This window comes from Macaca thibetana, chromosome 16 (genome assembly GCF_024542745.1).
Source record: "Macaca thibetana thibetana isolate TM-01 chromosome 16, ASM2454274v1, whole genome shotgun sequence".
Classification (NCBI taxonomy): domain Eukaryota; kingdom Metazoa; phylum Chordata; class Mammalia; order Primates; family Cercopithecidae; genus Macaca; species Macaca thibetana.
The window spans coordinates 59,182,544-59,207,076 of record NC_065593.1 but is presented as its reverse complement, the minus strand read 5'-3'; the positions used below and the strand labels follow the sequence as shown (position 1 = coordinate 59,207,076).

Sequence of the window (24,533 nt, the reverse complement as noted above, 5' to 3'; positions counted from 1 at the left end):
TCCGTTCTATGACCCTTCACAAAACCCTAGCAGGAAGACGTCCTATTATTCTTATTTCATAGATGAGGACACTGAGGCTCAGAGAGGTTGGGTAACCTGCTCAAGGTCACACAGCCAGAGAACAGCAGAGCTGGAACATGAGCCTAGGCCTGCTGACTACAAAGCCAGGACATCTCCAAAGCAGAGGCCTCCCTGTCCTCCCTCGCAAGCTTGGACAGGAAGTGGGGCGAGGTGGAGCCAGGAAAGCCGCCTTCCCAGCCAGCCTGCCTGCTTTCTGGCTCCACCATCTCTGATCTTTTTCCACTGTCTTTGCTCATTTGACTTTTCCCCCATTGTTCCCACTTTCTTCATCCAAATAAACCCTGTCTGCTCACATTTCCACCTTCCAGCTGGGTGCCAGCCGGAGTCCTCCCTTCCCTTGAGCATGCGAGATTGGCATGCCCCATGCAGATGTGCCACAAGCAGAGTGGGCTGCTGCCTCTGCGTGGAGCAGGGGGCACCGGGGGACTCTCTTGCTGTCCTCAGTATCTCCCGACTGGCCTGCCCCCACGCCTGGGTGGTCACCATTAGCAATTGCTCCATTTGGGTTACAGCAATGAGGATGCTGGCGGTTCTTGCTGAAACCGGGGGCGGCAGAAGCAGCAGCAGGCAGGGCGGCCTTTCCCCACGCACACCTGAGACTCCCAGATTGCTTTGGTAGCCAACAGCCAGCGGGGAGCTGGGCCTCAAGGAGTTGGGATATAGGACAGGTTGCTAAAAAAAAAAAAAAAAAGTGGTAAGGGCCAGGTGCAGTAGCTCATGCCTGTAATTCCAGCACTTTGGGAGGCCAAGGTGGGTGGATCGCGAGGTTGGGAGTTCAAGACCAGCCTGGCCAACATGGTGAAACCCTGTCTCTACTAAAAATACAAAAATTAGCTGGGTGTGGTGGCAGGTGCCTGTAGTTCCAGATACTTGGGAGGTGAGGGAAGAGAATTGCTTGAAACCCAAAGGTGGAGGTTGCAGTGAGCCAAGATCACGCCACTGCACTCCAGCCTGGGCAAAAAAGTGAAACTCCGTCTAAAAAAAAAAAAAAAGTGTGGAAACATACAAATAACATAAAATGTACTCTTGTACCCACTTTTATGCACAGGTCCAGGGCATTAAGCAGTTTCACATGACTGTGCAGCCTTCACCACCACCCTTCTCCAGAGCATTTTCATCTTCTCAAACAGAAACTGTCCCCGTGAAATACAAACTCTCCATCCCCATTCCCCTCCCCCAGCCCTGGCAGTTTCCATTCCACTTTCTGTCTCTGCGAGTCTGACTGTGTTAGGGGCTTCCTGTGAGTGGAAGTTGACAGGATTTTTTTTTTCTTTGAGATGGAGTCTTGCTCTGTTGTCCAGGCTAGAGTATAGTGGTGCGATCTAGGCTCATTGCAACCTGGGCCTCCCAGGTTCAAGTAATTCTCCCACCTCAGCCTTCAGAGTTGCTGGGATTACAGGCGCCCGCCACCACACCCGGCTAATTTTTGTATTTTTAGTAGAGACAGGGTTTCACCATATTGGCCAGGCCGGTCTCAAACTCCTGACCTAAGGTGATCTGCCTGCCTCTGCCTCTGAAAGTACTGGGATTACAGGCGCGAGTCACCGCCACACCCGGCTCAGCATTTGTCCTTTCGCTCTGCATAATGACCTCAAGCCTCCTCCGTGTGGTAGCCTGTGTCAGTGTTTCATTGCTTTTCAAGGCTAAATAATATTCCATTGTACGGAGACACCATGTTTTGCGTATCCGTTCATCCAGCGATGAACACTTGGATGGCTCCTGCTTTTGGTTGTTGTGAATAAAGATGCTAGGAACATGGGTGTGCAAATATTTGTACAGGACAGGTCACTTTTGGTGATGAACCAACAAGGGGACAGGTGTGGAGGGCGGGGTCGCTGGAGCTGCCAGCTTTGGAGGCAAAAGCAGAGTGGGGCGTGGTGGGCTGGAGGAGGTCCGGAGCCTGGGGGAGGTGCAGGGGGAGGTGCAGGGGAAGGAGTAGGGAGTGGGGATGAGGTGGGCAGCGGCAGGGATGTCTGTAGGGGACCCTGCCTTCCCGTATACGACATGCCCTGGCTTGACCATCTCTCTCACCTTCTATGAAATCCTCGGTTGCCATATACACCCTGCCTCCGTGACCCGACTGTACTCCCCTGAGGGTCAGAACCATGTTTTCTCCATAACTGGGGTCTCCCCAGCATTCCAAAGAGGTAGGCTGATTTGGAGGACCCAAGGGCTGTCACAAAACAGCTGTCGGGCAGCTGAATCTAGACTTGCTGATCCACATTCAGAATTGCTTCCAAGGTGGGGTCCACCCAAGCCTGGTGGGAAAGAGACAAATGCTGGTCACTGTCCAGCAATGCACGATGTGGCAAAGGGACTGGGCTGCTATGATGCAGAACACCGCTCATATGCGTGGGTCAGCTAATGCCTGGTAACAAACACCCACAGGACCTCAGGGGCTGCACCAGCCCTCAGGGCTCAGCCAGTTTCTGTATTGGCCAGTTATTGGCACAATAATGGTGAATGCCAAACCAGTCCCAAGCTTGGGGGCTAGCTGAGCATTCTCCCGGGCCTGTGGCTGGCGTGGCTCTGCCTCACACCACAGATTGGGCTGGGTCTCCCACCCTCCTGGGCTTGCTGGGCTCACTGAGGCAGGTGACGGCAGAGGCAACAGAAGGCAAGCCCACCCACACATGCACGTCTGCAAGCCCCTGCTTTGCTCTGCCTATGTCTTGCTGGCCAAAGCTAGCCTCAAGGCCACACTGGACATCCATGGTCGGGGAAGCAGGTTCTGCCTATGTGGGAGGAGCTGCAAGTCACATGACAGAGGGCAGGGACACAGGGAGGGGTGAGAATTGGGGCAAAGCTGCCACCTTTCTGGAATGTTCCAAAAGAAGATGGACGACTGCTACTCCTCTGCCCTGGAAGGGAGAGTTCTTTCCTCCCCACTGTAAAGTTTTCTGATTCCAATTCCAAAATGCTACGAGTCTTAATCAATGCCTGATGAACCATACTTGAGCAAACAGAATTTATTCTCTGTCAAGATCATTGTCTTTGTTTCCCTCCTAAATCCCCTGCGAATTCATCTTTTTTATTCCAGGCTTACTAGGAAATAAAAGATTTTGTCTGCGGGCTGATGGGTATTAGCAGAGCTATATGGAGCTGGAGTCGAAACTTGGAATGTTTGTGGATCAAAACCGAGCTGGCGGCGTCTGGGAGGAGGGAGCACTCGCTGAAACTCTGCCCGAGTTGTGGCTGTCAGTTGCCTCGACTGCCAGACTCGCTGTTTTGGGGCCGGGAGGGGGGATGTTGTTATGGATTGTGCTGGAAGGTTTTCTTGCTCTTGGCTTTTTTGGTGAAGGCCCTGGATTACTGCAGAAAATCCAGCTTATGTGTCCAAGGGCAAAGCAGGCCTGTTTATCTTTGACTTTTACACGCTTCACACACCTCCTGAGGTTTGACTCTAAGCAGCATTTGTGTCTTCCCAGATACAAGAAAACAGGAGGCAGGCACTGAGCTTGCAGGAGGCGACACAGCCAGTGCACGGCTTGCCATATGCTTAACGTGGCTCTGAGAAGAAAGGGTTGTTTTTTAATATTAAAAATGGCTATGGGAAAATCTGCCCTAACGCTATTGAGCGGTGCTGACATGAGATGTGTGCGGCTGTAACTTTCTGATTGGATTTGGGATCTGGGTTGCAGCCAGACACTGGAGACACATTCCTGAGCCATCTCAGCCCCTGCCTCTTTGCTGTGGCTGCTCTTTGGGGGCACATAGGTAGATGCAAGAGAGACTCAACTATTCAGCGATGGGTGTGCGCAGAAGAGTGATTCCCAGGTCAGGGAAGACTTTGGCCCCCAGAAGACATTTGGCAAAGTCTAGAGGCCTTTTTCATTGTCACAATTGGGAGGAGGGAGGTGCAGTAGCATCTGGTAGATAGAGGCCAGGGACACTGCTCAACGCCTACAGCAGATGGACCCACAGCCAAGAATCATCTGCCCCTCACATTATTCAGCCTTAACTTACAAAGGAAGGAAAGCCTGATGCATGCGTGCTGTGGTTCGAGTGTGTCCTCTCCAAACTTCGGTCTTGAAACTTCACGTCCATGTGTCTTAATCGCCTTAAGAGGTGATTAGGTCAAGAGCGACTCCCTCCATAAAGGGATTAGTGCCCTTATAAAAGGGCTTTGAGGCTGGACACAGTGGCTCATGCCTGCAATCCAGTACTATGGGAGGCCGAGGTGGGTGGATCACTTGAGCCCAGGAGTTCAAGACCAGCGTGGGCAACATAGTGAGACCGTGTCTCCAAAAAAAATAGCTGGGCGTGGAGTCACATGCCTGTAGCCCCAGCTATTTGGGAGGCTGAGGCGGAAGGATCACTTGAGTCCAGGAGGTCGAGGCAGCGGTGAGCTGTGATTGCACCGTTGCACTCCAGCCTGGGCAACAGAAGGAGACCCTACCACAAAAATACTACTACTAATAAAAGAGCTTTGGTGAAGGAAGTTTTTCCCTCTTGCCTTTCTGCCCTCTGCCACACGAGGACACAGCGTCCCCCCCACCAGGAGGAGGCAGTGCTCCGAGTGCCATCTTAGAAGCAAGGCTGGACCCTCTCCAGAGAGTGAAGCTCCTCAGCCCTGGATTTCAGACTCCCAGCCTCCCTGGCAAAGGCCCATGTGGCTACATCTTTGGAAGGGGGCAAATGCTGAGGCCTCATATGGTGGACCCACACCCTCTGGCCCTTTGATAGGGACCCTAATTCCATCCGTGAAGGCTCCACCCTCGTGACCTCATCACCTCTTACAGCGTCACCTCTTAATTCCATTACATTGGTGAGTAAACGTCAACATACAAATTTCTGGCCAGGCACGGTGGCTCACGCCTGTAATCCCAGCACTTTGGGAGGCTGAGGTGGGCGGATCACTAGGTCAGGAGATCGAGACCATCCTGGCTAACATGGTGAAACCCATCTCTACTAAAAATACAAAAAAATTAGCCAGGCGTGGTGGCAGGCGCCTGTAGTCCCAGCTACCTGGGAGGCTGAGGCAGGAGAATGGCATGAACCCAGGGGGCGGAGCTTGCAGTGAGCGGACATCACACCACTGCACTCCAGCCTGGGCGACAGAGCAAGATTCTGTCTCAAAAAAAAAAACAAAAAACAAATTTTGAGGAGACACCATCATTCAAACCGCAGCAGTGGTGCTGGCTGCGTAAGTAACCATGACTGTGCAGGTGTCAACATGGCCATCTCACATGCATGTCACTCAACCATCAAAACACCCAACAGCAATTGCCCAAAGCCCCCCACCCTGCCCCACTCGTACCCACAGGCACTCCAGTCCCAGCTCACCCTGGGACATTATTGACCCAGTGGCCAATAACTAGACAGTAACTGGCAAATACATTTGCGCAGCCCTATTTCTCCAAGCAGTTTCCCACAAGCTTGAGATGCAGGTGGTCCTCAGGGAAGGTCCTCATCTCTCCCCGTTGGCCTGCTTGGTTTTATATCATCCGCCTTGAAGTCCCTCTGCCAGAGGAGAGCCGGTGTCTGTGCGGGGTGCTTCCTCAGACACACCCAAGCTGCCGTCTTAATGAACCATCCCGTCAAGCTCAGCCACATTTTGTCATCTGGCCTCACACCTCCATCAGCTTTATCTCCCCCCATTCCCGAACCCAACAGCAGCGTCTGTGCATGTCCGGGAGCGCAGAGAGGCAGGGGTGGGAGTTCCCCCAGAGCCTGGCTCCAGCTCACCAGGAATACAGGACTGCTCTCCAGTTTCCCCCTTCCCCGTTCCCAGCCAGTCAGCCTCTGAACCCTTATCATCTGTTTCCCAAATAGTTCCAGATCCCTCCCCCATGCCCGGGTTTGGGCCACCATTACAATTTACCTGGATTACCTCTGCAGACTCCCATGCTGCTGTTGGCAACTGTTGGAAGGTGCGGATGGGGGCAAAGAAGATGGTGGCGCACTGCCTCTGTCCTTCCTCTGCTCTGAGTTGGAGCCAACCCTGAGGTCTCCTTGCCCCTGGCAGGCCCAGTCTCATCGCCATGCACCAGAGAAGTGGCCGGGAAGCTCCCCGGGACCTGGTGGTGTTGCACCTGCTTGGCCCATTGACTCTCTGACTGCACCTCAGCCCCTGCCCCCTGCCAGGCAGAGTCACCTGCGCTTCTGCATCCTCCAGGGGCCTCTCTTTCCCACCTCAGGGCTCCGTGCAAATGGTGCCTTCTTTCTAGAATGCAGATAATGGAGGAAAAATGTTGCTCCCCACAAAGCCTTCCCAACCACCTCATTTGGGTGGAGTGCCCCATCCTGGGCTCCCAGCCCTATTGCAGTGCACGGTAGTTGATGGCCCATCATCCTTCTTCCTTCAGGACAGAGGCCATGTCTGGCTTGTGGTCCCTTGATCCTGTGTGAGGGACATGTGCCTCCCAAATGCTTGGGCTCAGCCTTCTCTAGAGGCTTCTCCACTTTGTGGAGATCCTCTCAGTGTGTCGGCCACAGGATTCCCCTTCACTGATTCATCCAACAAATTCATTCCCCTTCACCGATTCATCCCCAAGCATTGATTCTGATGGGCACCAGCACCATAGCAGACCCAGGCAGACCTCGCTCTCACCGGCCTCTCCTGCGGAGGAGAAGCAGATGATAAACAATGGCTGGACTATGGTGGGCAGTGGTGGTGCAGTGAAGAGAGATCACACAGGAGGAGGGTGTAGAGAGAGGCTGAGGGGGCTATTTTGGGGGCAGCCATGGAAATCTTCTCTGAGTGATGACATTAGAGACCTCAAGGAGGTGAAGGAACAAGCATGTGTTGCTGGCGGTGGGAATGGCAAGCGCGGGGCTTGGGGTGGCCCAGGGAGAGCACAGGTCAGCACGCCTGGAATTCAGCGGGGTCAGGGCAGTAACAGGGTCAGATCCTGTAGGGTTTGGGGGTGATGTTAAACACTCTGGAATCATCCTGCATGAGACGGGGTCATTGGACGTTTTTGAGCCCTGGGAGTTCCTCCTCAGATTTAAGCTTTAAGAGACCCCCTTTGCAAAGTTCCCACTATCTACTCCATCATCACATCCTCACAAATTGTCCGGACACAGCGGCTCACACCTATAATCCCAGCACTTTGGGAGACCGAGGTGGACGGATCACTTGAGGTCAGGAATTCGAGACCAGCCTGACCAACATGGTAAAACCCCATCTCTACTAAAAATACAAAAGAAAAAAATAGCTAGGCATGGTGGTGGGAACCTGTAATCACAGCAGCAGGAGAATCGCTCGAACCTGGGAGGCAGAGGTTGCAATGAGCCAAGATCACACCACTGCACTCCAGCCTGAGCGACAGACTGAGACTCCATCTCAAACAACAACAACAACAACAACAACAAATCAATATACGGGTAATCTTTTCCCCATTCTACAGATGAGAAAACTGAGGTGCAGAGAGAAAGGGTGATGACTTGCCTGAGGGTACAGAGCTTGAGTGTGTTGAACTTTGCCGGCATCCGGCTCAGATTCACTCTACAGGCCCCACTCCAGTTGCCCTGCAGTAGGAATGGCTCGACCAGTCTGCTCTGCAGGCCCAAAGCCAGGACGGTGTCAGGGCCAAAATGAGTGGTGGTAAGGTCCAACTTGGTTCTTCGAGAAGTGAATCAGCTCCTGAGACATCGGTCTTCCAGATGCACCCCGTCACTACTGAGACCTAACCAAGCACTTGGGGGCTATTATACGGGTAGCTGTGGCTGTATTGGAAGGCCCGAGAGAGGAGGGAGTCACAGGTGACCCTCTGAGCAGGACACTCGGGCCCAAGATTCAAGGCCTGTCACCTTGGAGACAGTGTCAATGTTGGATGATTTTAGGTCAATGATGCCATCACAGAGGCCTTTAACCCAGTGGAAACCAGCTTGGCAGGTACATGCTTTTTTTCTTCCTTTACTGTTTCATTCTACCAACCTCCCTGATTGGGTTATAGGTGGGGTTCTCCGAAGCCCCCGGAAAGCCCCTCAGGCTTACTTGGGAGTGTGGAGATGGAGGGGATTATTTACTCACTCCCCGGGAGCAGAGGAGGGAGACTGTCCCTTGACTGGGGGATGCTCTGAGAGATGCCGTCTGCTGTGAGGCGGGAAGAGGAGGGGGTCCCCGATCCTCCCCGCTGCTCTTCCCACTTCTTTTGGGAGCATGGGATGGAAGATGCATAAAAATTCAAACCATCCTCAAAATAAATGAAAGGAATATATATATATATCAGAGAAGGAGATAACCATAGCAATCACTTTCACTCAAAGGTAATAAAAATAAGGATCGTAAACATAAAATTGTAAATTGCAGGCTGCACTCCCTGCCGACGTTTGCTGCCACGAGAGAGCACATTCCGAGGAAAGGCAAGCACCTTCCAGACTTTCTAGGACACTCTGGACTTGTCCCTCTGATTAAAACCTCCAGAAGGAAAAATATGGGAGGAAAATAGTGAGTTATGGGGGGGAAATAAGGACCAAAACTATGACAAAAATGGAGAACACAAATTATGTTTACAAATGTTTCCCTGGCTGACAGAGACTCTGCCTGGAACAGATCACATATCATAAGGTGGCCGCCTTCCCGGGTGTGGGGGCTCCTGGATGAGTACAGAGTGTTCTGTGAGCGACAGCCCCCCCTCCGTATCCCCCCCACTCCGCCAGCCTCGTGGAGCTGCACTGGGGATGGCTCATTCTGAGCGTCAGCCGCCACCTTCCTCCTCTGCAGCCATCAGACGGAAGCTGCTGCTGTGGCAAACAAACCAGACAAGACGCACCACAGCAGCTGGGCTGTCTGCAGAGGGCCATCCAGGCCTCCTTGCTAGAAACATTCATTTTAGATGGACAAATGGAATATTTTGTCCTCTTTGCCTTCTGATATTTGTCTTCTGCCAGCAGAGAGCTAGGACCCAGGCATCTAACTACAGCTAGTGAAATGTTCCTGACTCCCTGCTTGGGTTGCATCCTGCGACGGCCACTCACGGCCCGACAAACACTTCGTCCTGCCTGGGCACCACCCTTCAGCTGTAACCGGCGACGTGATTCCCAAGCACTTTTTAAACTTTCTAGTCAAAAATTAGATACCACTGCTCACTTACCAGATTTGCAAAAATCAAGATAATAAAGCTAAGGAAGGCTGGGTGTGGTGGTTCAGGCCTGGACTCTCAGCACTGTGGGAGGCCGAGGAGGGAGGATTGCTTCAGCTCAGGAGTTGAAAGTTGCAGTGAGCCGTGATCACGCCACTGCACTGCAGTCTGGGTTACAGAGTGAGGCCTTGACTCAATAAAATAAAATATAAAGTAAAATAAAAAATAAATAAGGCTAAGGAAGAAAACCAAAACACAGCACTCGGTTTGGGGAAGGTGGGATGACATAGTGCCCTCAGGCTGGTTCGTTTGCAAATTGGAATGATCTTTTCCGAAGGAATGGGGGAGTGTCTCAGGAATCTGTAAAAAGTTCACAGCCAGGTGTGGTGGCTCACGCCTGTAATCCCAGCACTTTGGAAGGCCATGGTGGCAGGATCATTTGAGCCCAGCCTGGGCAACATGGCGAAACCCTGTCCCTACAAAAAATACAAAAAATATTTGCTGGATGTGGGGGTGCATGCCTGCAGTCCCAGATGCTCAGGAGGCTGAGGTGGGAGGATCCCTTGAGCCTGGGAGGCAGAGGCTGCAGTGAGCCATGATTGCGCCACTACACTCCAGCCTGGGCAACAGAGTGAGTCTCTGTTTCAAAAAAAGTTCCCTGCCTTGATTTGCTCTGAGTTGAATTGTGTCCCCCAGAAATAGAGTTCCAAGTCCTAACCCTGGTGCCTGTGAATTTGACTTTATTTGGAAATAGGGTCTTTGCAGATGTAATTAAAGTTAAGATGGTATGTGTGCTGTCTTTATTATTATTATTATTTTTTCTGAGACAGAGTCTTGCTCTGTCACCCAGGCTGGAGGGCAGTGGGGTGACCTCAGCTCACTGCAACCTCCACCTCCTGGGTTCAAGCGATTCTCCTGCCTCAGCCTCCCAAGTAGCTGGGATTACAGGTGCACGCCCGGCTAATTTTTTTTTTTTTTTTTAAGTAGAGACAGGGTTTCACCCCATTGGCCAGGTTGGTCTCGAACTCCTGACCTCAAGTGATCCACTTGCCTCGGCCTCCCAAAGTGCTAGGATTACAGGTGTGAGCCGCTGCACCCAGCCGTCTGCTGTCTTTATGAGAGGAGAGACACACAGGGAGATCGAAGGCCCTGTTAGGATGGAGCCAGAGGTTGGAGGGACGCAGCCACATGATGAGGCATGTCGGAGGTTGCTAAGGACACCTTGAAGCTGAGGGAGGGGCACGAACAGATTCTTCCCAGGAGCCTGGAGGCAGCAGAACCATGCTGACACCTTGATGTTGGAATTCTGGCCTCCAGAACCGTAGAGCAATACGCCTGTTGCTTTAAGCCACCCAGTTTGTGGTACTTTGTTACCGCAGCCCTAGCAAACTAAGACACTCTTTATTTTTATTTTTATGTTTTTTGAGACGGAGTCTTGCTCTTTTGCCCAGGCTGGAGTACAGTGGCACGATCTTGGTTCACTGTAACCTCTGCCTCCCGGGTTCAAGGGATTCTTCTGCCTCAGCCTCCCAGTAGCTGGGACTACAGGCTGCCACCACCATGCCTGACCAATTGTTGTATTTTTGGTAGAGACGGGGTTTCACCATGTTGGCCAGGCTGGTCTTGAACTCCTAACCTCAGGTGATCGTCTCGCCTGGGCCTCCCAAAGTGCTGGGATTATAGGCATGAGCCACCGTGCTGGGTTACAAACTAACACACTCCTTTTGGGCTTTTACTTTCACTTCTAGGAAGAAACCTTGTAGCTCATTATTTGCCACATTTATTTTTATTTCCACATAGTCAGACTATATTTCCCAGTGTCCTTTGCAGTTAGCTATGGCCATGTGATCGAGTTCTGGCCAATAGAATGTGGTCAGAAGTGACATAAATGCCAGACCTGGGCAATGGAAACCTTGTGCTCCCCTTCGTGGGTCTGTGCCCCCAAGGTTGCCCCCAATACCTACTGAACTACTGTATGTGTGAAAAATGACCTTCTCTTGAGGCTGGAGAGTTACTGTTCCAGTACTTAGCATAGCTTGGCTAATATAAGGAAATAATCAGAGATAAATAAAAGCAAAGATACACAGGCCAGGATTTTTCCATATTCCACATCATTTACTAGGGGCAGCCAGGGTGTAAGACAAAGTCACTTTTCTTTCTTTCTTTTTTTTTTTTTTTTTTTTTTTGAGACGGAGTTTTGCTCTTGTTGCCCAGGCTGGAGTGCAATGGCGTGATCTTGACTCACTGCAACCTCTGCCCCCGAGGTTCAAACGATTCTCTTACCTCAGCCTCCCTAGTAGCTGGGATGACAGGCGTGCGCTACCACACCCGGCTAATTTTGTATTTTTAGTAGAGACGGGGTTTTTCCGTGTTGGTCTGGCTGGTCTTGAACTCCCGAGCTCAGGTGATCCGCCCGCCTCGGCCTCCCAAAGTGCTGGGATTACAGGCATGAGCCACTGCGCCACTCACTTTTCTTTTAATATTCAGGGCAGCATGACCCCAAGCCTTTGTCCTTTACATTTCTGGGCAGCCGTTCTTTTTGGGATGTCATGGGGTCTCTTTAGGCGCACCCCAGGTCAGCCTCCTGCCCCACTGTTCCCTCCATTCGGGGTTCATGCCATTGCTGTGGCCAGAGACAGTCATCAGCATGCCTTGGGGCTGGTGTTCACTCTGGGCTGTCTGAGCCGTTCAGATTCTCCCTGCCATTGTGTGTTGCCTGCTCCTGTTTCTGCTTCTAGCAGTAGCTCCTTGGGGTCCTGCCCATTGGAGTCATTCGACATATACTGGGCCAGGCATGGTGGCTCAAGCCTGTAATACTAACACTTTGGGAGACAGAGGCGGGGGATCACTTGAGGTCAGGAGTTTGAGACCAGCCTGGCCAACACAGGGAAACCCCATCTCTACTAAAAATACAAAAATTAGCCAGAAATCACTTGAACCCAGGAGGCAGAAGCTGCAGTGAGCCAAGATCGTGCCACTGCACTTCAGCCTGGGCAACAGAGTGAGACTCTGTCTCAAACAAAACAAAATGAAAAAACAAATACTATGTGCCCACACTGCATACCAGTCTCTGGCTCTCTGCAGGGGGTAAAACGGAGAATGAGACAGGCATGATCCCTGTCTTCGTGGAGCTTCTATCTGGCAGGGCAAAGGGACATTAAAACAATGTTTAATTAGAATAGTGATGAATGCAATGAATACAATTTATAGGGTCCCATGGGAGTGGATACAAGGTAGGGTGACTATGTTTTATCATCCAAATCAGAACATCTTTGAGAATGTAAGAGGATGCTATTAATAATTATGCCAGAGCAATGAGTGAGAACCAGGGCTGCCTCAGGGAAGGCAGGACCTCTGGCCACCTAGAAGACCAACCCAGCCCCCGACAAACCCTCTCTGAGCAGCTCCCTCCCAGTTTTGGACCCAGCCCTGACCAATAGCTCAGGGGCTTGGATGAGTTCTCTCAGGCTTGATTGAATCTCACTCTTCAGAAAATCACCTTACCACCGCCTTCAGGGCCCAGGTGGGCTGGAAACAAGTTCCCTGTATGTGATTAACACAATGGTTGAGAATACAGGACGAAGCTGTGACTCACGTTTTGCTATGCATGGAATCACTTGGGATTCCAGGCTGACTCTGGGCTGCCATCTTCTAACATGGTGATGAAATGGGTGCAATTGGGGTATCTGGAATGTTATTGATTGATTGATCGAGACAGAGTCTGACTCTGTCTCCCAGGCTGGAGTGCAGTGGCAGGATCTTGGCTCACTGCAACCTCCGCCTCTGGAGTTCAAGCAATTCCTGTGTCTCAGTCTCTCTAGCAGCTGGGATTACAGGCCCACACCACCGCACCTGGCTAAGTTTTGTATTTTTGGTGGAGACGGGGTTTCACCATGTTGGCCAGTCTGGTCTCGAACTACTGACCTCAAGCGATCTGCCCGCCTCCGCCTCCCAAAGTGCTGGGATTACAGGTGTGAGCCATCGCACCCAGTCATCATCATCAACATCATTATTATTATTATTATTATTATTATTATTGTTATTATTTTGAGAGAGAGTCTCACTCTGTCACCCAGGCTGGAGTGCAGTGGCACAATCTCCCCTCACTGCACCTCTGCCTCCCAGGTTGAAGTAATTCTCATGCCTCCGCCTCCTGCGTAGCTGGGATTACAGGCATGTGCCACCACGCCCAGCTGATTTTTATAATAGTAGAGATGGGGTTTCACCATGTTGGCCAGGCTGGTCTCAAACTCCTGACCTCAAGTGATCCGCCCACCTCAGCCTCCCAAAATGCTGGGATTACAGGTGTGAGCCACTGCACCCAACCGATGATCTTTTATTTTCAAAATGTTTCAGAGTAATTTTTTTTTTAACATCAAACAATTTTTAAAAACATATATATGTGGCAAAAAGAAAAGGAAAAAAGGAAATTCATAAAATCAGAACACTGATTCCTCTGGTTAACTTTTATTTTCTTCATTTTTGGAAACATTTTCCAATTTCTTCCAACAAGTATCTATTACTTTTTACTTTTAAAATTTAAAATAAAAATGGTCAAAGTATGACGTGATGCTGTTTAAAATGTCAAATGGTATTTCTGGGATTATAATGCTAGTGGGTCTCTGGTCCCCCTATCTCTGGTCCTGTGACCCTTGGTCCACATGTCTGGGCACAGCAAGACTCTGTCTTTAAAATACATCTCAACCTCATGCCTGTAATCCCATCACTTTGGGAGGCCGAGGCAGGTGTATTGTTTGAGCTCAGGGGTTCGAGACCAGCCTGTGCAACATGGTGAAACCCTGTCTGTACAAAATTAGCCAGGCATGGGCCGGGCGCGGTGGCTCACACCTGTAATCCCAGCACTCTGGGAGGCTGAGGTGGGCAGATCATGAGGTCAGGAGATCAAGACCATTCTGACTGGGACCAGTAGCTGGGATTGAGATGGAGTTTCGCTCTTATTGCCCGGGCTGGAGTGCAATGGCGCGATCTCAGCTCACTGCAACCTCCGCCGCCTGGTTTCAAGTGAGTCTCCTGTCTCAGCCTCCCGAGTAGCTGGGATTACAGGTGCATGCCACCGCGCCTGGCTAATTTTTGTATTTCTAGTAGAGACGGGGTTTCATCATATTGGTCAGGCTGGTCTGGAACTCCTGACCTCAGGTGATCCGCCCGCCTTGGCACCCCAAAGTTCTGGGATTCCAGGCATGAGTCACTGCGCCCATCCAGTTTGCATATTATTTACTGGATAATACATTTTCTCAATATAGTCTCAATCATATAAGCTTTCCTCCCCCACCCCATTTTTCTTTTTCTTTTTTATTCTTTTTTGAGATAGGGTCTCACTCTGTCACTTAGGCTGGAGTGCAGTGGCGTGATCTTGGCTCATTGCAGCCTCTACCTCTTGTATTTAAGCGATTCTCATGCCTCAGCCTCCCAAGTAGCTGGGATTACAGGCATGCACCACCACACCCGGCTAATTTTTTGCATTTTTAAAATAGAGACGGGGTTTCGTCATGTTGGCCAGACTGGTCTTGAACTCCCCACCTCAGGTGATCTGCCTGCCTCGACCTTACAAAGTGCTGAGATTACAGGCATGAGCCACTACACCCAGCCCCTTTTTCTTTTAAAATCTGCATAGGTACAGACCACATCTTTGTGATTCCATCTTTAGGATCTGGGGGAGGAAGGAGGGGACTCCCAATAATGGGATTTTTGACCTTGAATGGACACTGACCTTCATCCCTTCTCCACAAAGAATCCACAGGGCCACAGACAGCAGCGTCTGATGCTGTCAAGCCTTGCAGATGGCTCCCTGAGTCCATCCAGACTCATCGGTTAGGGCGCCCAGGCTGGAAGGCCACCCAGCGGGGACTGGGCCTGGACACCTGCTCTCCCAGCTGCTTTGCCCTTGTCTTGCTCCACATCCCAGGCGTCCCAGAGAGGCTCTTCACTGCCCTTTGCAAAACAGCCCAGGGTGGGAAGGAGAGGCTGGGGTGCAGGTCCCAGCTCTGTGATGGGCTCTCAGGCAGTCCCTTCCCTGATGCATTTCCTTCTCGGCTCTGTCTTTGCCGTGTTTTCCTTGGCTGGCTTTTTAAGGCTGGGGCTATGCAAAAATCCTCACTTCTGAAAGAAGAAATGTGGACAGTGGGCGAAGTTTATTCAGTAAGAGGCACTTTTCACCACAGTCCCTATGCTACCCCTCTTAAAAATGGGAATAACTTCGTTTCTGCTAATCGATCTACATGCTTATTATTTTAAAAAATCATGAATAAAATAGAAAGGTGTGCTGTAGAAGGTGAAAATCACATGCATAAATACCACCATATTTTTAGACGGGTGGAGAGGGGGAGACAGACTTGCTGGTTTCCTGGCAGCCTCACATTCCCAGCTGAAGGTGATGCTGCGGCCCTGTTACCTCCTTTTCCTTCCTCTTCTCACTTCACTGTCAACAAAACATCTGACCTGCAGAGGGGAGTGACTTGGGTTTTACTAAAAACAGAGTCATGATGCTCAGACAATAGCAACATTCTTCGTGTCTATTTTGGTTTCCTTTAAGCTAAGCATAGATTTTTCTGGAAAGGACCGGAGTTGGCTGTTCTCCCTGCGTGGAAAACAACAGCTCAGCAAAGCACCTGGTTTTCTCAAGTTCCCTGACCTCCAGTCTTGCTCCTGATTCTTGATGACAAAACACATTCAATGCCCTTGATTGATTTAGCAGAGAAGTGGCAATGTTGCAGGATGGAACGCAGCCCATTCTGCCTGCAAATGGAATGCCTCAGCTGTGATGGTGTTCTGTTTTGAGAAAAGACTAGGTCAGTTGCAGTGGGTCAATGCTGAACTCAGAGACCGAATATCCAGCTGTCTTAGTTCTTCCTGGTAAAGGCTATATATCTGAGCTATTTATGCAACCCCCACTCCCATTTGCCCCGAATTTCTCCCTGCATTCACTCCTACCTTCTGTCATATTTGCCCCCAACACTCAGGTTTTTATATTTGTTCTCTTGCTCACTTTGCTGTATCTGTAATTCTATTTGTCAAACAGTCCAAGTTTTAGGGCCAGAAGGAGTCATCTGGTCTCTACCTTTACATTGTAGGATAAGGTGCTCCCACTGTGTTCAGGCAGGCCAAGGGTTATTCTGCCTTTTTTTTTTTTTTTTTTTGAGACGGAGTCTCGCTCTGTCGCCCAGGTTGGAGTGCAGTGGCCGGATCTCAGCTCACTGCAAGCTCCGCCTCCCGGGTTTACGCCATTCTCCTGCCTCAGCCTCCCGAGTAGCTGGGACTACAGGCGCCCGCCACCTCGCCCGGCTAGTTTTTTGTACTTTTTTAGTAGAGACGGGGTTTCACCGTATTAGCCAGGATGGTCTTGATCTCCTGACCTCGTGATCCGCCCGTCTTGGCCTTCCAGAGTGCTGGGATTACAGGCTTGAGCCACCGCGCCCGGCCTCTTTTTTTTTTTTTTTTTTTTTTTGAGACAGAGTCTTGCTTGATTGCCCAGGCTGGAGTGCAGTGGTGCGATCTCAGCTCACTGCAGCCTCAAACTCCTGGGCTCAAGTGATCCTCCTACCTCAGCCTCCTGAGTGGTTGGTACTACAGATGCATGTCATCATGCCTGGCTAATTTAAACATTTTTGTTGTTGTTGTTGTTGTTGAGGCCAGGCGTGGTGGCTCATGCCTGTAATCCTAGCACTTTGGGAGGCTGAGGCAGGTGGATCACCTGAGGTCAAAAGTCCGAGACCAGCCTGGCAAAGAGTCCTGCCTCAGCCTCCCAAGTAGCTGGGACTACAGGTACCCACCACCACGCCCGGCTAATTTTTTGTATTTTTAGTAGAGATGAGGTTTCACCGTGTTAGCCAAGATGGTCTCGATCTCCTAAACTCATGATCTACCCGCCTCGGCCTCCCAAAGTGCTGGGATTACAGGTGTGAGCCACTGCGCCTGGCCAAGGGTCAGATCTTGATGTCCAACATTGGTTATGGGAGCAACAAAAAAACAAAGCCCATGCTGCCCACTGGCTTCCGGAAGTTCATGGTCTACAACGTCAGGGAGCTTGCTGCTGATGTGCAACAAAGCTTACTGCGCTGAGATCGCTCACAGCGTTCCTCCAGGAACCGCGAAGCCATCGTGGAAAGAGCCGCCCAGCTGGCTGTCAGAGTCACTGTCCCCCATGCCAGGCTGCGCAGCGAAGAAAATGAGTAGACACATGTGCGTGTTTGGTGTTTAAATAAAACTGTAAAAACTGCAAAAAAAAAAAAAAAAAAAAAGTGCAGATTCTGAATCCCAGTCTCCCTGCTCCCCGATCTGGGGGTCTGGGGCGGAAGCTGGGCATCCTGATTTTTAGTTTCCTGGGCGATTCTGACCACCTGGTGGGTTTGGACTTCAACGTGCTCACTTAGAATTTCTTTCTTTTCTTTCTTTCTTTTTTGAGACGGAATCTCACTCTGTCGCCCAGGCTGGAGTGCAGTGGCGCAATCTCGGCTCACTGCAAGCTCTGCCTTCCGGGTGCCCGCCACCACGTCCGGCTAATTTTTTGTATTCTTTAGTAGAGACGGGGTTTCACCCTGTCAGCCAGGATGGTCTCGATCTCCTGACCTCGTGATCCACCCGTAATCCCAGCACTTTGGGAGGCTGAGGCGGGCGGATCACGAGGTCAGGAGATCGAGACCATCCTGGCTGACACGGTGAAACCCCGTCTCTACTAAAAATACAAAAAATTAGCCGGGCGTGGTGGTGCGCGAGGCTGAGACAGGAGAAAAGAAATTTACAAAGGATAAACTGCTCAGCAAATGAAACAGATTAAACAAAGAATTGTATTCGATTAATTTTTTTTTCCATCGAATCTTGCTTCGGACCCTTCTTCATCTGAAGAGTCTTGCTCAGTCTCCCAGGCTGGAGTGCAGTGGCCTGATCTTAGCTCACTGCAACCTCTGCCTCCCCGGTTCAAGCGATTCTCCTACCTCAGCCTCCCGAGTAGGTGGGACTACAGGTGTGCGCCACCACGCACAGATAATTTTTGTATTTTTAGTAGAGACGGAGGTTTCACCATGTTGGCCAGGCTGGTCTCGATCTCTTGACCTTGTGATCTGCTTGCCTCAGCCTCCCAAAGTGTTGGGATTACAGGCGTGAGCCACTGCGCCCAGCCTTTCACTTGGTTTTCTATGAAAAAGAGAAAATCTGCTTGACACTGTGGAAGATACTACATTTAAAAAAAAAAAAAGTACTATATTTTCTAATATTATCAGTGTTTTTTCCTGAAGCTTTTGCCGCTTTTTCAAAATCTGGAAGAAACAAGGCGGTTGATTCCTCTAATTTCAGGAGCATGTAGCTTCATTTATAATAATGTTTTTGAAAAAATAAATTAAACCGACAGTTTCATTTGTAGGACTGACTTTAATAACACGCCTCTACTGAACAAATGGCGATTAACTGGGGAAAACGGAATTACGGTAACCGGGGTAATGGGGTCAGGGACTCCCTTTCCTTTGCTGCTTGTTGGGTGGCGCGGCGAGAACGCTCTGAGGAGGTTTGGTCTGTCGGCCACGCCGTAGGCCGCGGTGCATTCTGGGTCCTGGCAATATGGCGTCCTCCTTGATGTGCTGATGAGATGAGTTTCCCTGTAGCTCCAAACCAGAGGGCAAAGCTCCCCTGACCCAATAAGCCCTCATTGTCCGTTTTCTCCGTGGTTCCGTGTCGCCCGTTTCTCAGGACTCGTTCTCAGGCAGGAGAGAGCCTCGGGGCTGAAGGCCAGGACCAGCCAGGCCGCGCGGACCTGAGGTTGAGGAACCGGGTGCGGGCGAGCACGATGGGCCGGTCCTGGCTCTGGTTGCGGCAGCTCAGACGAGTGCGGGACCCGCAGGGCTGAGAGTGGCTGGAGGAGACCCAGGGCCCTTTGAACCCGATCCCTTGGCCGGAGACCTCGGCCCAGTGGGCGAACCGGCACCAAGAGCGGCCTGCCTGTCCTCGGAACTGCTGAGGCGTTGGAGGCCGAGAGCAGGGTCATCGTGAGGCCTGAAGTCTCTTACGCTTTTGACAGCTCCGCTCGCAGCCCCTCTGGAAACGTGCAGCCCCAGGAGCAGCCAGTGGCTTGGGACTTGGGCTGGTGTGTGTCTGCGGAGCTTCTTGGGCTGCCCCATTTCCTAGCGGCCCCCACCTCCCCACTTCCCGCCCAGAGTTAGAGATAAGGATCTCAGACTTTTTGCCTGAGTAAGGGTCTCCGCACTCTCCATCCATTTGTTTTTCGATTCCCCGTTTTTCTGTTTCTTATTTCACCAATTCTGGTACACGCTAGTTTTTAAGGCTGGAGGTTCTTGAGCGCTTGCTGCCAAGGACTCCCCCACCCCCTCCCCCACTGATGGAGTCCGAAATGCTGCAGTCGCCTCTTCTGGGCCTGGGGGAGGAAGATGAGGCTGATCTTACAGACTGGAACCTACCTTTGGCTTTTATGAAAAAGAGGCACTGTGAGAAAATTGAAGGCTCCAAATCCTTAGCTCAAAGCTGGAGGATGAAGGATCGGGTAAGTGGATTCTGAAGGCACCCCTTGAACTTGGTAGTTTCTCCAACAAAGAAAGTTTACAGCCTGAAAAGTGTCCTTGGGAAAGCGCCGACATTTCCCCCCAGCCACACGTTGTAAGTCAATTAGAAAGCAAAAGCCAATTCAGACTGCAGTTTTTGGCTGAAAATGGGAAAGGCTGTTTTAATTAGTCGTTATTCACTGGGTAGTGTTAATTCAATTCCAACTAAGTTCTGATTCAGATAATAAAAGTTAAGCAAATTTGAAATACAGCATTGCGAGTATTTACATGCTCTTCGGCATACTACTTTGTTCTGTTAACACTTAGAGGAAGGGCAACGTGCGATATAATGCTTATACCCACATAATTAGTCTACTTTGTAAAATTTCCAAGCTGGGTGAAGTGCAGAAGTCTGATATACTATGCTAGGAAACGAGATTACTGGAAAATGTTCAACTAGTAACAAATTAGTGCAAAGTTATTTTAAAGTTACAGTGAACTTCATTCTAGTCTTCTCAACAATTTGTCTTGAAGCTAGACTTTCCTCCTTTTATGTAGGGTCCTGTTGCTGTAACTTGGAGACAGGATTTCTTTAATCGTGAGTTAGGGTATGAGGCATTGAGTGCAGGTTTCAGGTTGTCCTCATGGTGTTGGAGTGTGGAGAGTGATTCACAAGCAGCTGGTAGGAAAGAAAACAGCTGAATTTTGTTGAATTTATCCTTCATAAGATACCATCTATTTCCTGGTCTCAAAAGCAAAAGGGTGGTACTGCTTCCCATGTATGCACACTTATAATTTGTCTTTTTGTAAGTTATGTTCTCCCTCCAGGCTGCTTTTATTTATTTGCACGTTTCAGTGGTATAAAAGAGGAAGTTGGTGTTACAAGGTTTGATTTCCTTTAGGCTTATGTATATGCTTATGGAATATTATTGTTTTTTCATATATGATGATGAACACATATAAGATTACACTTCTGGGCTGGGCGCGGTGGCTCACACCTGTAATCCCAGCACTTTGGGAGGCCAAGGCGGGTGGATCACCTGAGGTCAGGAGTTTGAGACCAGCCTGGCCAACATGGTGAAACCCTGTCTCTACTAAAAATACCAAAATTAGCCGGGCTTGATGGCAGCTGCCTGTAATCCCAGCTACTCGAGAAGCTGAGGCTGGAGAATCGCTTAAACCTGGGAGGCAGGGGTTGCAGTGAGCTGAGATCGTACCATTACACTCTAGCCTAGGAGACAGAATGAGACTCTGTCTCAAAAATAAATAAATAAATAAATAAAGATTACACTTCTGGTAACTCTAGTCAGTCAGTAGTAAGCAGTACTTTAGTTACTGATTTGGCTTACTTCTAAAAGATTAGAAAAATTTGTTTCATCGAAAAGCAGTTTAAGGAGTTAAATAAGTTAGACATTGGGGGAGGTTGTATATTCTATCTTATGGACATCTTTAGTAGTAATTATATAGTTAAAAGCTTTTGTGGTTGCTATACATATATGAAAATACTTTTTTTTTTAAATTCTGTGTAGAGGGCAGTTTTTTTTTTTCTTTTGAAATGTGGTTCCCTCTGCTGTCCTAAACCTATGTTCCAACTGTTCGAAACTGATTAATGGGTATATATTTGATCTTTTAATTAAAACATTAATTTGTGAATGATCAACATTCCACAATAAGCTTTTCACAGATTGTTAAGAGAAACAAGTTCTGTGACTCTTAGTAACTACTGAGATTGTTGCTTAGAAAGCAGCTGGGGAGAAAGTTTGCTGTATCTGTTTTTCAGTGGAGAAAATCAGCAGCTAACATCTTCAGTTGAGTTTGTGGGAGTTTGGAATCTTGTCATCTCTTCCCTCAGGTCAGACCTTGATGGACCGTTTCACACACCCTATAGGACAGAAGTTGCAAACTCAAATGATACTAAGAGTGAGAAGGTAGCATAAGTGAATGAAACAGGCCACATTTAAGAAGAATAATGGCATAGGTTCACAGATAAAGATAAATGGCAGCTGACATTTGACACAGTGTGTGTGACAGTTTCTGGAGGGTAGGAACGGGAGCTCCCTGATGCCGTAACTGAAGGCAACTGGGCCTTGGCCAGGCCTCTCTCTTTCTTTGTCTTTGAGAAGCCAGCAAACTTTTATTTTTTTAAATGTAAAGTCTTCCAATTTGTAAATATTCTTACTAATTCAGATATATTACCAAACACGTTGTAGTCCAACACTGTAGGCTGAACAAACCCCATTTGTGGAGTGTTTTTCTGTTTCTTTTCTTTTTTTTTTTTTTTTTTTGAGACAGGGTCTTGCTCTGTCATCCAGGCTGGAGTACAGTGGTGAGATCACACGGCTCACTGCAGCCTCGACCTCCTGGGCCCAAATGATCCTCCCACCTCAGCCTCCCCAGTAGCGAGACCATAAGTGTGCGCCACTATGCCTGGGGTTGGGGAGTCTCACTGTGTTGCGCAGGCTGGACTCCTGGGCTCAAGCAGTCCTCCTGCCTTGGCCTCCAAAAATGCTAGGATTATAGGCGTGAGCCAACATGCTCAACCTGGGGTAGTTTTTTTTTTTTTTTTTTATTTTTTTGAGATGGAGTTTCGTTCTTGTTGCCCAGGCTGGAGTGCAGTGGTACGATCTTGGCTCACTGCAACCTCCACCTACCGGGATCAAGCTATTCTCCTGTCTCAGGCTCCCAAGTAGCTGGGATTACAGGCGCCTGGCTAAATTTTAAAAATATTTTTAATAGAGATGGTGTTTCACCATGTTGACTAGGCTGGTCTTGAACTCCTGACTTGAGGTCATCTACCTGCCTCAGCCTCCCAAAGTGCTGGGATTACAGGTGTGAGCCACAGCGCCTGGCCCTGGGGAATTTTTTGACTAGTGGGTTACCTACGTAAGAACTCTGTTACCCAGGCCTCCAGACCACACTGTCTCACTGTGCTGGAGGTGGCCTCCAGTCTGGTGGAGCTGCATGACTGTAAAGTGAAATGCGTGAGTGTGGTTGTTCTATGCTAGGAGCTACATCAACTCCTTCCTGGTGGCCATTGACTGTCCTAAATGCAAGCTGAGATTTTGCTGCTTGTGACTAACGTGCAATTCCATACACTTTTATTTTGTAGATATAGTAATGACTACTCACTGGCATCCTATTTAGTGGCCTTGCTACAGATCCCTAAAGTTGACATCTTTACCAAAGCTGACTGACTGATGATTCCTAAGAAGTTTTTTGGCCGGGCGCGGTGGCTCAAGCCTGTAATCCCAGCACTTTGGGAGGCCGAGACGGGCGGATCACGAGGTCAGGAGTTCGAGACCATCCTGGCTAACACGGTGAAACCCCGTCTCTACTAAAAAAATACAAAAAACTAGCCGGGCGAGGTGGCGGGCGCCTGTAGTCCCGGCTACTCGGGAGGCTGAGGCAGGAGAATGGCGTAAAAACCCGGGAGGCAGAGCTTGCAGTGCGCTGAGATCCGGCCATTGCACTCCAGCCTGGGCGACACAGCGAGACTCCGTCTCAAAAAAAAAAAAAAAAGTTTTTTTTGCTCTTCAACATCTGGCATCCTTCCAGAGCGACAGACCATGCCCGCTGGCAGTTGGGACGCCTGCCATCTTTGTTTTCAATCAGTCTTGGTTTTCAAATGCCACTTTTACCACATTTTAATTTCTAAGTTAATTTCTAAGTTAACTTCTAAGTTTCTAATTTTAAACTGTTAGTTTAAAATTATTATTATCAAGTTAGTTTGTTGTTTGGTTAATTCTGCTATTTATAGTGAATGAGGCATGCATGCATCCATAGTGTTTTTAGCTTACAGTTTTCAAATAATTAGACGTATATGAATTGTAGTTCAGAATGAATCATTCACAGACCTTTGGCTAAAACATAGATGTATATATCTCCCCTATTTGTGTTTTTGGCTCACTGCAACCTCCGCCTCCTGGGTTCAAGCCATTCTCCTGCCTCTGCCTCCTGAGTAGCTGGGACTACAGGCGCCCGCCACCAGGCCCGGCTAAGTTTTTTTGTATTTTTATTAGAGACGGAGTTTCACCATGTTGGCCAGGCTGGTCTCAAACTCCTCACCTCAGGTGATCCACCCACCTTGGCCTTGCAAAGTGCTGAGATTATAGGTGTGAGCCACCACGCCTGGTCTAACTGTGATACTTTATAATCACAGAGCTCATTTTCCTACTGGAAAGTGGGTAGTGGGGATAAGTGGTCTCAGATGACTCTTTTGCCTGGAATATGTGGGCTGGAATCAGGGATGCTTGAGAGCTGTTGCTCTGAAAGTGTTGACAGACATGCTATGTCTACACACATGTAGACTGGCAGACATACTGTCTACATGCAGGTGGCACTCCGGCAGACATGTTCCGTGTACACGTGTGTGGGGTCATTGCCAGACACACTATTTCCATGCATGTGGAGGACCACTGACAGGCATGCTATGTCTACATGTGTAGGGGATGTAACGGTAAGATGGAGAAGACTATTTTGTAAACCATTCTCTAGGCTCAGTTGCATTGCTCTGTAGCCATACTTTGCGTAGGTCATGGAGGAAGCAGAGTGGATCTGTTCAGCTAATACATGGACTGCCAAAGGTTTAGGCGGCCTTTTCCACAAGGGTAATAGCGATCCTTCATAATCCTACACTACCCCCTCTGCTTTCCTCACCTCGCGTCCTCTCCAAGTCCCAGCTGCGCCCTGTTCCACTCCCCTGAGACTGCTCTCCACATGGCCCCGGTTTGTTGCTAAATCGAAAGTTCTCTTCTCTGTCCTTATTTCACCTTTCAGCAGCATCCCACAACATGGACCATTGCCTCTTCATAAAGCTCTTCCCTCACTTGCTTCTGTGCCTTCACGAAACTTGGATTTTCCTATTAGGTCACTAGTTGTTCCTTCTCAGGCTCCTTTGCTACCCGACACCTAAATGCAG

The 24,533-nt window shown here is 49.5% G+C and overlaps 2 protein-coding genes across 2 annotated transcripts in view; both read left to right on the top strand.

The window, feature by feature from the left end:
- Positions 1 to 24,533, top strand: part of RNF213 (ring finger protein 213) — a 322,271-nt gene that overhangs the window by 263,631 nt on the left and 34,107 nt on the right. The window lies entirely within an intron of this gene.
- Positions 18,657 to 24,533, top strand: part of RPTOR (regulatory associated protein of MTOR complex 1) — a 425,447-nt gene continuing 419,570 nt past the window's right edge. Inside the window, exon 1 of the mRNA XM_050764125.1 lies at positions 18,657 to 19,617. Within this exon, the coding sequence (XP_050620082.1) occupies positions 19,456 to 19,617 (162 nt within the window). The 5' untranslated portion in view covers positions 18,657 to 19,455. The remainder of the gene's footprint in view (positions 19,618 to 24,533) is intronic.